General features: G+C 44.9%; 1 protein-coding gene and 1 long non-coding RNA gene across 12 annotated transcripts in view; one reads left to right on the forward strand and one right to left on the reverse strand.

Annotated features, from left to right (window-relative positions):
• Positions 1-12,122, forward strand: part of RHCE (Rh blood group CcEe antigens) — a 46,706-nt gene extending 34,584 nt beyond the window's left edge. For all 11 annotated transcript variants that reach the window (XM_070260669.1, XM_070260672.1, XM_023635475.2 and 8 more), the window contains 3 exons: positions 3,917-3,996; positions 7,275-7,348; positions 11,930-12,122. In XM_070260669.1, coding sequence (XP_070116770.1) covers positions 3,917-3,996; positions 7,275-7,348; positions 11,930-11,956 — 181 coding nt within the window. In that variant the 3' untranslated portion in view covers positions 11,957-12,122. The remainder of the gene's footprint in view (positions 1-3,916; positions 3,997-7,274; positions 7,349-11,929) is intronic.
• On the reverse strand, positions 10,761-13,374 carry LOC138923206 (uncharacterized). The gene is made up of 2 exons (XR_011436501.1): positions 13,271-13,374; positions 10,761-11,272 (listed from the first exon to the last, which is right to left on the reverse strand). It is a non-coding gene; the product is annotated as an uncharacterized lncRNA (long non-coding RNA).
• Positions 13,375-13,379: the final 5 nt, after the last annotated feature.

The following is a 13,379-nucleotide window of genomic DNA, read 5'->3' on the forward strand; positions in this document are numbered from 1 at the left end:
GACTTAGAGCATTTGCTGATTTCTCTGGTGCAAATGCTCCCACCCTGGCCGATTTCAAGCATCAAATCAACATTACTGAACGTGGAGTTGGGAAGAGAGGAGAACAACCGGTCTGCAAGCCCGTGTGAGCTGGCTCCAGCAAACCTCTGCAAGTCCATGCTCGTCAGGATGAGACAGCCGAGGACCAGGAAAGAGCCCTCTCTCCTCTGCAGGAACCTGGCAAAGGGACGGACGTAGTAACAGAGATGATCTCTCTCCGGGAGGCCTTTGGTCTAGTGGAAGTAAAGGGACAGGCTTCAGAACAGACAGACCAAGGTCACGTTTACCAGTCGTGTGACCTTAGGTGTGATATTCAGACTCTCTTTAAGTCTCAGTTTCCTGTCTGTAAATGGGATAATAAGATCTATGTCCCAGGGCTGCTGTGAAGATGCAACAACGTATAGTAATTAAAGGGCTCAGGACAGTGCTTGGCATGGAGCCAACATTGAACCCATGGCCGCTTTCTTAATGACGGTGATGGAAGCTGCTGCTTCCATAGGAGAGGCATCATATGTAGTGGAAAGACGAGAAAGGACTGAGCTGGCAGTCAGAACACTTCATGTGGCGTGTGGATCGGCTCCTTTATTAGCTCGGTGTCACTGGGCAAGCCAGTTGACTTTTCATTCATTCCCCAAACGGTATTTGCCAATTTCCTATGCAGGTGAGCAAATGTGAATGAGTCAGATGCTGTGCTCAGAGCCGGGATGGAGCATTTTTCACAAATTGTGGGATTTTAGGTGGTGCGAAGACACACTTAAAGAACACTGACTCATGTAGTGCAGATGCTCTTTTTCAGTTCTCATTCAATCCTTTGATGGCGTCAGGGACAGAGTCTCCACTGGGTGCTGAGTGTCTCTGCACCCTTCTGACCCCTGCTGGCTTCCGGTTTGGACGACAGCAGAGGAAACCTCAGGCCGAGAGATTTTAGCAACATTCTGTTTTCTTTTTCTTCTTCTTTTTTTTTTTTGAGGAAGATTAGCCCTGAGCTAACTACTGCCAGTCCTCCTCTTTTTTGCTGAGGAAGCCTGGCCCTGAGCTAACATCTGTGCCCATCTTCCTCTACTTTATATGTGGGACACCTACCACAGCATGGCATACCAAGCTGTGCCATGTCCACACCTGGGATCCGAACCTGTGAACTTAACCGCTGCACTATGGGGCTGGCCCCGCAACATTTTGTTTTCATTGTATCTCTTTTTACTGTGACTTCCCATTTCGCTCCCATTTACACTAGTGACACAAAGTTTTCTTTTAAATACATTTATTTAAATATAAAAAAGTCTATTTAAAGAAAAATATTAAAAAAAAAATAGTATCCCTGGAATGCCAATATGGGTAAATTTGTGAAGGTCCCCTCAAGTGCTGAAACTTGGGAAAGACCTGGCCAGCCTCTGCGGGCAGACACATCTGCCTGGGTTGAATCCCAAGAGCCACCCATTCCAAGCCATGTGACGCTGGAACCCTTGGTTCACATTCCTAACCTGGACCGCCCATTTGTGAAAAGGGGACACTAACAGCTTGCTCACAGGGCTGCTGTGAGGATCTTGTGAAATCAGATGGGAAAGCATCAGCCGAGGGCCTGGCACGGGGGCCCCACCCTGGATGGGACTGTTACTGTGGCCATTTCTGCTTTCACACTGCTTCAGGACAGAGTGAATCGTGGGTGGGTGGTCAGCAGATTTGGGTTTAGCTTCTATTCTGCCACTTAATATTGCCTTTATAAGAACTTTTTTGGTAGTATAATCTACATCCAGGAAAGTGCAAATATCATAAGGGTACCACTTGGTGAATTTTCTGACACGCATGTAACCAGCAGCCAGAACTCCTCCGTGTCCCCTCCCAAGGGGACCACTCACCTGACTTGCGACAGCATCGCCACTGTTGCCTGCCTTTGTCCTTTCTATGTGTGGAGTCGTACGGGAATTCTGTGCTCCTAGGTGTCTGGCTTCTTTTACTCAACACTGTGGTTGTGACATTCACCCATCTTGCTGACTCTCTCTATCGATTGTTCATTTCCATTGGGGTGCAGTGTTGACTTGTGCTCAGGTTTAGTTTATAAAGGTGACTGAGTGATGACACGGAGAGGTCAGTGTCATCGACAGGAGAGTTAACGTTACTCACAGTTCCCCTGGAAATGCGAGACACAGCACCCACACAAGGTCACACACAAAACCTTAGCACACGCAGGGACCGCGCAGCAGAGAGTGGGGAACTGAGACCATGCTTTAGGACTGTAGTGGAGGGGCGTAACGAGGTGGGGACGTCTTCTATTGGTCAGAATGTGAAAATTCATATGATAGAATTTGTGGTTGTGGGAGTTGTAAGATGAGTTTTGTGCTTCCACGAAAACTGACTTGCAAGAGAGAGAGGTAAACAGCTTTGGCCCTTAGTTTGGCCCTGTGATAAATGAGTGCCAGGTAGACAAACACGAACCTAAGAAAACACAGTTAAAATAAGTGTTTCAGGGGCCAGCCTGGTGGCATAGTGGTTAAGTTCACATGCTCCACTTCTGTGGCCTGGGGTTCACAGGTTTGGATTCTGGGCGCGGACCTACACCACTCATCAAGCCATGCTGTGGCGGCGTCCCACATACAAAATAGAAGAAGATTGGCACAGATGTTAGCTCAGCAACAATCTTCCTCATCAAAAAAAAAAAAAAAAGTGTTGCATTGTTTGAATACAGCACAATTTATCCATTATTGATGAGAATTTGGGTACTTTCCAGTGCAGAGTTGTTATGAACATTCTAGCATTGCTGCTATAAATACTAGCACTTTCTTTTGGACACACAAATGCACTCCTGTTGAGTATATGCCTACAAGTGGAATTGTCGGATCATACCGTATTCATACAGTCTGCTTTAGTGGGCACCAGCTTCCATGGTGGTTTGCGCCAATATAATCACCAGTAGTGCCTAAGAATTCTCTTTATCCCCCATAGTAGCTAATGCTCTATATTTTCCTTCTTTTTGATTTTATCCATTTAGGCATCAAACTGATCTTAATTTTAATTTCCCTGGTGACTAATTAAGTGGAGTACTTTTCACATGCTTTTTGGACATTTGAATATCTTCTCTTGTGAAATGTCAGTTCATGTTATTTTGCCCATTTTTCTATTGGGTTGTTCTGCCTTTTTCTTATTGATTTGTAAGAATTCTTTATATATTCTGGATATAGATCCTTTGTCAGATACACGTATTGTGAATATCTTCTCCCACTTTCTGGGTCGTCTTTCACTTTCTTAATGGTGTCTTTTGATGAACAGAAGTTCTTAATTTTAATATAGTCCAATTTCTTATTGTTCTCTTTCTGTTTAGGTCTTGTGTGTCCTGTTTAAGAAAACTTTGCCTAGTACAAGGTCATGTGGCTGGCCTCCCAGGGCCCCTTAGTTGTTTACAGTGCGGTCCTGGGGTTGCCTTGAGGTGGGGGGCAGAGAAGTATGTTCGGCGGGGTGGGCAGGAGAGTTGAGTCTGATAGCCACACCGTACCCCCCTCGCCCTGACAGAAACAAAACCTTCATCTCTAATGGCCCGATGAGGAAGCTTGGGGCTCTGAGATGTTCCGTGACTTGCCCCGGGTCACGTAGCTGGTGACAGCACTGGGATTTGAACTTGGGTTTTCTGACTCCTGGTCTAGTTCATTATCCACAGGATCCGAGGATTAAAGTAGCCCAAGAGGGTCTGGGAACATGCCGCCCTCACCCCCACCTCCCGCCCCTCCTGCATGTCTGCCTGGCTTTGTGGGAACATGACGGGAATTTACCGCCCGGGGAGAAGACACTCCTTCTCCTGATGGCCCTTCCTGACAGCATTACTACTGATATAAACATCCTCTTTGACGCCGCCTGAAGGTGACCCTCTCTGCCCTGTCATTTCTAGGACCGACCAGCAGGTGCTCATTTACGTGGGGATGCTGGCCTGGGTCGTGGCTATCGGCATGCTGTCTGGTCTCCTGACAGGTCAGTGTGAGAGCACCCTTCTGCCGCTGCCCGGGGCGCAGGGTCCAGGTCCAGGGTGCACCTACCCCGTGGTCGGATGTGTCTGTGCCCATCTGAACTGACCCCTCAGCTCCAGCCAGAGGGAGCACAGGGCCTGGAGCTGGATTAGGAAACAAACACAGGGTCACAGCGTTTCAGAATGGACAGGCCCTCCGAGGCCACCTGCTGCAGCCGCGGACTCTGAGGGCCAGGGAAGGAAGAGGCTGTCCTGAAGTTACAAGTAGGGGTGACTGGTGACATTGCAGCCTCTTGAGCCCAGGGCTGGAGAGTTCACCCAGTTTTGTACAGAACGTTAAGGAAACTCTTATGCCAAAAGGTTCACCTTTTATTCCCTGGGGACGCCGGTACTGTTACTCTGTTCAGTTAAGTATTTATTCAACATCTAGGATGAGCTGGGCACTAGTCTCAGGCACCAGGGCCACAGCGGTGAACAAACGAATTCCTTGACTTGACGGAGCTGATAGTCCAGCTGGGGAGGTTGGTTTGACAATTAATCAATCAATCAATATTTACTATGTCAGATGGTGCTAAGTGCTATGAAGAGAAATAAATCAGGTGGGGGAAGATAGAGACTGTGTGAGGCTGGGGTGCTCTTTTAGGAGGGAAGGCCTATCTAATAAGTTGACCTTTAAGCAGAAACTTGAATGGAGAAAAGAAGGGAGACAAACCACATGTTTATTTGGGAGAAGAGCATTCCATGAAAAGGGACAGCAAGTGCAAAGGCCCTGAGGCAGGAGCATGCTTTGCAAAGTTTGGGGAACAGCATGGAAGTCAGTGTAGCTGATGTGGACGGAGTGAGGGGGAAGAGTGGCAGGGGTGGAGGACAGAGTGGTAACAAGGAGCCAGATAATTCTGAGAGATGGGAAGCCATTGGAGACCTTTAAACAGAGGACTGAAGTATGTTTTTGCTCCTACAATATGACAGAACAGCAAAGAATCTTGGAGAGTTACTCATTTGCCATCTTCTATATGCTAGGTGAAATATCCATTCTGTGCAGAATTTTTCATTTTTATTCTACAAGCAAACAGCTTTTATTGGTTAGACACTCATATTTTCTGTCCCTAAGTGGGGAGTGAGTGCAAAATAAGAGACAAAACGACATAAGCAGACACTAAAGAGTTGTGTGACCTTGGGTACATCACTTTACTCGCTCTGGGCCTTTTTCTCTGTAAAATGAAAAGATCTAATCATTTGGCTTCCTTTCAGCTCTAAAACAGGCACGAAGGCACTTTCTGGAGTTACTGGGTCACATTAGAGAGTGAGATCAGCTAGATTCACTTTAATGTGCTGATGGGCCTCAGCTTTTGACAGTCTGAGTATTAATGAAATACAGATGGGAAAATGCTCCCTCCCCAGGTTTACATTCTGTCCACCCATGCTGGCCGTCCCACCCTGGGTAAGGCTGCTTGATTGAGCAAGTGACATACAAGGCGCCCAGTGTTTGAATTCAAAATTAACTGAGCATCCTGGATTTTATCTGGCAGTCCTGCACCTGGGCTCACACCATTTGCTATTGTCACTGCTCCTGACAAAGTGACACTGACTTGCACTGCCTTGTAAAGCACCTGGGAGGGCTTTTCTTATGCTTTGCTGGAGTCAAAAAAAGAGAACAGAGGCAAAGACACCTATATTATTCCTTTAAGAGTTCAGGCTAATGAGCTTTTGTCTTTACATGTTGCTTTGGACACGAGGGAACTGCTGATTAACAAGAACGTGCAGGGGCCGGCCTGGTGGCATAGTAATTAATTTCACATGCTCCGCTTTGGTGGCCCAGGATTCGTGGGTTCAGATTCTGGGTGTGGACCTACACACCACTCATCAAGCCATGCTGTGGTGGCATCCCACATACAAAGTGGAGGAAGATTGGCACAGATGTTAGCTCAGTGACAATCTTCCTCAAGCAAAAAGAGGAAGATTAGCAACAGATGTTAGCTCAGGACCATTCTTCCTCACCAAAAAAAAAAAAAAAAAAGAACTTGCACAGTGGAAGGGGAAAGAGTTCCCCAAGCAGCCAAGATAGCACTAAATTGACTTCCAAAAGCTGAGCGTTTTACTCATTAAGAGACCCCGTTATTTGGAGCCTGTCTATACTTATTTAAGAAACAATCCTATCAAGGATGGTTATTGGGTTTCCCAGTTCAGGCAGATTAGAAATAGCAGAGTTGAGGTGGGATAGCTTTCTAGAGTAAGGTGCACTGGTAGAAGTTCGAAGTGAAAGCAGACAGCCTAATAGAAGAATAGAAATTCTTAGAACATGAAAAGCTTGGGCTGCTGGGGGAAGAGGCCAACGACCTCAACATCTAGGTGCCTCTCCGTGTTATGCAGCACATCTCATGAATGGTTGTTCCTAGCAATGGTTCTGATTAAAAAAAAAGCAGTCTAAATGTGTTCAGTGTTGTCTCACCAGACAAGAAAATATATTTTAGATGGATTTTCATCAGTGATGAGTAAGCCTCAGCTATCTGGAGAATTCACGGAGGCGACAGATCATTTCTGAGTAACGCTAGCTAAATGAGGTGTGCCGACTGCACTGTACGTGCCGATATCGGTCAAAGGCAGGCGCTACAAAAGGGAAATATGAATAAGCAGACGCCTACTCTTGTTCACCTTACTGTTTAATACATTGAGACCAATCGTCATTAAAAATACACAGACAAATCTATCAGCAGTATTTCCCTGCTTCACGTGAAAGGTTAAGTGCTCACAATGTATCCTGGGAAATTCCGCAGACTTTGCACAGCTGGGGGATGCTTAGGGCCAAGCTCTCTGGGCAGAGCCTGGATGGAAGAAAAGAACAGGCACAAAAACAAGTTGTTATAAACTACTTTCCTAGCTACACAAGTGGAATTTTGAGCTGAGGTTGGCAGGAGTTTATTGGAGCCCTTGTCGCTGGATCTAAAGGGGCGCCTAATTCAAGTCGCTCTCCATGGTAGCTCTTGTGTTTTAAATGGATCAGCTTCTAAGTGGGAGCGGTGCCTGGCAGTGCCCTTCTGTTCCGTCTTGGGACGCGTGTCAGATCTTTTGGAGATAATTGCTCTTGCCAGTTCCTTTTAAAAGATGTCCACAGAATTAATTAAGCTGGTCCAGGAAGGACAGCGCCTCCATTTGTCTGTCTCCTGCTTGTGGAAGAAAAAAGGATTTCTTTTGATACCATAGTTGACATAGGATATGTTGATTAATTTTGAGATAACAAACGCTGTCCTCCAAATATTTAACATTTAATTATGAATTTAAACAGGTTTAATCTTAAAACTCGAAATATGGAAAGCACCTCATGAAGCTAAATATTTTGATGACCAGGCTTTCTGGAAGGTAAGATTTTTAACCTATTAATGTCAGAGATTTTGAGTGAATGAACTTAAAAAGATATCTGGGTATATATGTTAACTTGGTGTTTATGCAAGTAACATAAAAAACAAACAAAAATGAAGTAAGAGCATTGGGGGAGGAGCAAATCCACAATGCACGTGTGAGTGTGTGAGTGTGTGAGAGTCTGTGTGCGAGTTGGTGGGGGTGGGGAGGTGGTAAAGGTTACTATTTCCCTGATGCCTCAAAGTCATTGAGGGTCAGGGACGAGAGAACTGTCGCTGGCCACGCGTCTCCCCATCTGGAGTCATCAAAGTGGGCAAATAGTTTGACGTGAAGGTGATCGAATCGTGCAGGGCAAGGGCCAGAAGGAGCTGCAGGGGCCAGCAGGCCCAGTCCCCTCATCTCACAGCCACTCCGAGTGGAGCCATGACTGTCCACGTTCTCACAGGGAGTGAGTAGCAGAATTGAATCTAGAACACAACTCGTGACAAATTATAGCGAGCGGACATAAGAAAACTTGCAGTGTAGGAGTCTAGGGTCATTTAGCCAAGGGACCTAGAGCTCAAACAACTCGGCTGCCACTGGGGGTCTGTGCTACATTGCAGCATTTGTTGTCATGACGGGGCTAGGAAGAAGGTCAGGGCTCATGCCCTGTCACCCCACTGCCCTCCTCCCTTTGACCTACACTCACTGTTCACAAGGCACTCGGAGGCATGTCACCTTAGGTAATCTTCCAGTTGATGCTGAGGTTGCCTGGGCAAGCAGGGGTCAATATTGCCAAGTTATAAATGGGAAGTTGGGGCCGACACAGTTCAGGCTAATGCCAGTATCATACCTTTCTGAGTGGCAGAGACAAGACCAGGAACCAGACTTTCTGAGTCCCAAGCCAATCTTTTCTCCACCCAGCATGCCAAGATACTGACCACTAAAGGGACAGAGAACCAGCCTTATTATGGGCATTGGCATTTGTGTCTATAGGAGCAAAACAGAGAGAACTTGCCTCTTCTCCTTTTCCTCCTCCTTCATCTCCATTTTTTCCTCCTCTTCCTCTTCAAACAGCTTTACGAGATATAACTGACAATGAACCGCATATATTTAAAGTATATCCATTTGATACATTTAAACTTATTTATACGTCCACGAAACCATCACCACAATCAAGATAATGCGCATATCCATCACCACCAAACAATTCCTCGTGCCTCCTTGAAACTCCACCCTGTTCCACCCCCAGGCAACGACTGAACTGCTTTCTGTCCTGTGATTAAGTTATCTATAATTTTATATAGATGGAATCATACAGTGCATGCTCTTTTTCTGGCTTCTTTTACTCAGAGTAATTGTGCTGAGAGTCATGCACGTTGTTACACGTAACGTGCCTCATCTTGCACTAACTTCTCTCTAGCCCTTGGCTCTTGGCTTCTCCCAACAGCTGGTCTCTCCCAGTTAGTCCCCTGCAAGAGTTCTTGCCCCTTTAGCAGAAGCGGGGTAATCTAGTGAAAGGACTCAGAAAACGGGTCCATCCATTCATTCCACAGTATTTATCGAGCAGCTACTCTATACCATGCACTCTGCTAATTAACCAGGGATATCACAAATAGGACAAATATCTGGCTCAATTATTTGAGTTGCAATAAGTATATGCTGAATAAATGAAGGAAATCTGAGGGACCCCATCTAACACCAGCCCCTACAGTAGCAGGTGAAATGGAATGAGGGTGTACCCAGAATTAGAAGACGTGGCTCCCACCATTCTGCAAGGCAGCCTGTAGGCGCGCTCCTTGACCTCTCTTACTGGGAAAAGAATAGTAGTCTTTGTACCTTCACTGGGTTGTTTTGAAGATCAAGTGAGATAAGACCTGTAACTACATTCTGTGAAATGCAAACCACATTCTGTGAACGTGAAAGTGTATTACTCGGGGTTCAGCCGACCACGAAGGAATGTGTAAGCATAATAGCTGTCGGTTTTTGGAGGCCTATGGTTTCTGATTTTGTGCTAATTCCTGTTCAACATTATCTGATTTTATCCTCACAACAACCCTGCACAAGAGTAAGTATCCCCATCTTAAAGGAGAGGAGTAACTTGTCCAAAATGACAGACCTAGGAAATGGAACAGGAGGAATCTGAATTGGTGTCTGGCTCCAAAGACACAGCACGTGTGTATGTGTTCGGGCAGCTGCCGGAGAACAGTAATTGCTCCCCCAGTCTTATGATTTAACTTTTTGACAGCTGAGTAGACCCGTTTATTCAGGAGTATGACACAGTTTGCATGTGAAAAGCCGAATAGCCATTAAAGAGGCTAGAATTCAAACTGCCAAAGCTGATAAAGCCAGTGATTTTTTTTTTTGGTAAACCATCCCATAAGACATTTTAAACATTATTGAATGGCCTTATTGCATTTCATAGAACCAGACGGCTGGGGGTTGGCAGGGACATTCCTTCACTGGCTGCCCAGCCCATGCCTGGCACTTCCTGGCATGGGGCACTCACCGCTCCCCAAGGGTACCCATCTCATCCTTGGATGGTTCTGTTAAGATGCGCTCATTCGTTAATTCCATTAAATGTATTACCTAATATATGACAGAGCTCTTGTGTGGCGAACTGGAAAGACAAATCTAAATAAAATATGGCTCTAGGTCTCAAAGAGCAGCACGTACCCATCCTCTAGCTTCCTCTAGATTAGTGGTCCTAAAGCAGACACTGACTCACAGAAACTCAGCTTAACACAATTGTTCATGTGTGGTGTGCCTTCACTAAGAGAATAAATAGCTTCCTTCAACTCTTTATTTGAATTTAATAAGCCATGGATTTCATTTCATGCTCTCCAAAGCACAAGGACCCATTGACATCCCCTTATTAAAATTAATTCCACAGTTAACCTTTCTGAAGAAAGGAACTTTTTTGCCATTCTACTGTGGACAAGCCCCTGTTCTGAGTATTGTTTGGGGCACAAACAGAAAAACTAGGGCTTTAACCACTTGAAGGACCAGATGTTTGTATGTGCTCAGCTCTATCAATCAGATGCTAAATGAGATGCTAAATAGGTAATCCTGGCAGTAGCTACTGGAAGAATGCGAGGAGGGGGAGGTCATGAGGTTGGGGAGGTCGGAAAATGGAACTTGAGTTGTCTTGGATTTGGCTAAGAGACAGGAGGTGAAAGGCATTCCAGGCAAGGGCAAGACTGTGAGCAAGAAGGGGAGAAGCTTGGAGCGACCTGGCTCAGCAGAGTGGGTGCAAAGAAGGATGCAAGGGGGGCTAGAGCCGCTTGAAGCATCCTTCAGGCAATTGGAAGCCCCCACAGGTTTAAGTGGGGAAATGATGCAATCAAGTGAGCGTCTGAGAGCTGAGTAGAGTGACAGGCTCAAGCACCTAGGATGGATTCTGAAATGAATGCAACAGGCCGAGGATCATCCATTGGCTTCTGAACAAGTATTTTCAGTTTATTTTTAAAATGATTTTATCGCCAAGAAACATAAACACCACCGTTGTGGCACTAAAACACAACAAAATGTGTTGAGTTCCTCCTGCTGTTTTATGCAAAATTCTTAAAACCTAGCCTTGTCACACTGGTATCACCCCCTGCTTCTGATTTAAATAAATGTTCTAGACACACAGTAAGGGTCCAACAAATGCTCATTCAACCCAAATGAGGAGAGCTAGCTTTTAAAGCAAAGTAGGAAAGCAGATTGGGAGCCTGCCACCAGACTCCTCCCTCTCGGAGAGGCCCTGGGAAAAGAGCATCGTTCTGGGAGGAAGATTGAATTCTGGTCCCAGCCCAGCCACTGGCAGGCCGGGGCCCTCAGGCAAGTCACTTTACTTCTCCTTTACTTGGAAAATGAGATCCAATTCCACATTCTGGATTCAGACAGATGTGGGTTCTGCCACCTCTAGCTCTGTGATCTTTCAGTGCTTCAGTGTCCCCGTCCCTGAAATGGAGATGATAGTAATGTCTCACTAGGTTGCTGCAAGGACTTAAACGAGATAACGTGTGTGAAATGTTAGCACACTGATCCATAGAAAGCACCCCATAAATGTTAGCTACTCTAATTTCCAGTTCTAGAATTTTGTGATCCAACCTCCTCAACATGCAGAGATGTCGTACGGCAGGGTGTAATATGGCAAAACCGAAGAACTCAGGATATATTCAGCTTGCAGAAGAGAAGACCCAAAGGAGACCTCAGAACAAACGCTTGAAAGACTATCTTGTAGAAGAGGAAAAAGATTTTGTCTATGCTTCTCCAAAGAATTTAACCAGGCCCAGTGGGTGATGCAGTATAAATTGCTAACAATTTGAACTATCTGCAAAATGGAATGAGCTACTTTCACATGGTAGTGAGTCCCCTGTCACTGGAGGCATTCAAACAAAAGCCAGATGACTATCAAGTATCAATGTAAAGAGCTATAGGAAATTAGATCTATCTAAGAGCTCTTCCAGTTCAGATTTTATGAAAGCACCTCTAAGGCCTTTGTGATGAGAATTTTGATGAACTTAAGTTTCAAGATCAAGCCAGAATCGATATGTATCCAAATTTTAAGAGTATAATGGTTCATCTGTAATAAAAATGTTTACTTTGCTTTTACAGTTTCATCATCTGGCTACTGGATTTTAAGCAGAAGTATCCAAGAAAAACAAGGCCTGTTTGAAAACAAGACAACTTCCTTTCATCATGACCCACCTTCTTTTTGTGTGCAACAAACACGTGTTACAGCAGACTCTTATGTACAATGAGAGGTCAGAGGTAGATTTGATATTAAAAATAAAAGACCAAAAACTTGTTTAAGCGGTAATTTCATAATAGCCTTAAACAAATGTTTGGTTTCCTTAAAGATGATGCTATCAATATTTTCTTGGGTACAGACACATAACTAAGGTTTTGGTTCAATTTTATTGACAATTCTTAGATTCTTTCTCATGCTTAATAAAGTCCGCTACCCCGTTAACTCTCATCTACATCAGGAGAGTAGATGATACCAAATGGGAAAAATTAAGAACTCACTTATATTTAGTCCTATAATGCAGACATTACATTTTTATTCCAGCAGTTCCACAAGGTAGTTCTTATTCCCTGAGCACATTCTGAATTTAACTGTGGGGAAAGATGTCACGGTCAATTGTGGAGATATATCGCCTTATAATTTCAAAACTAGTTCTACAACCTTGAGGAAATCATTCAAATTTCCCTGGTCTAGGCTCCCTCAACTGTAAAAAGAGAAGGTGGACTTCAACCTCTAAGAACCCCTCCAATTCTCACCCCCTAATGGATCTAAAACTCGCCTGAGGGATTTGCTGTGGGATGACAGCAACACAATCAGTTCTCTGAGTAGTGTCTTAATGACCAGGCAATATTCAAAACATATACTGACAGACAATAGGGCCGAGATGGAGAAGAGTACCTCAAATTTAAATCATCTAAGAGACACTTGTGTTTGAGGAAGGGCTAATGGCAGCAAGTTTCAGGAAAGAAAACATTTCAAGCTGTAGTTCTAAAGAATGCATATCCCACAGTTAGCTGGTTCATTAAAAAAAAATTCCCATTTTCCCAAGGTGGGGACCCTGGGGGATAACAGAGTTCTAAAGAGGGACAGACTATGAGAATTCCAGTAGCTAATGTCTATAGTTATAATTGACCTTGCTGGTCTATTTTGAGCTTAGTGCTTCAGTACAGAGAGACAGTGAAAATGTGAAATCCAATTTATCATCAAACCAACAACAAAAAAATCTGTCACCTGAGTAAAGACTAGTGTCAAGTCCCTATTCTTTTCCTCTTTCCTTCAGTGGTGGATGTGGAGAGACTGTCAGCGTCCCACCAGGCCCATGTGTCATGGCTGAGTTATCACCACCCCCTTCCACCCTGAATCAGTGGCACTGAGGAGCCTGGCGGCTGGATCACAGGGCTTCTCTCTCTTACGACATGTTCACTCACCCCTTGGGAGACCCTCCAGAGCTGCTCACACCGAAATGTTTACAGAATTTTTGGCAAAACTGTATAAACCAAACACAAAGTATAGTGAGAAAGAATTCTGACCACTGAA

The sequence above is a fragment of the Equus caballus genome, chromosome 2 (assembly GCF_041296265.1).
Source record: "Equus caballus isolate H_3958 breed thoroughbred chromosome 2, TB-T2T, whole genome shotgun sequence".
Classification (NCBI taxonomy): domain Eukaryota; kingdom Metazoa; phylum Chordata; class Mammalia; order Perissodactyla; family Equidae; genus Equus; species Equus caballus.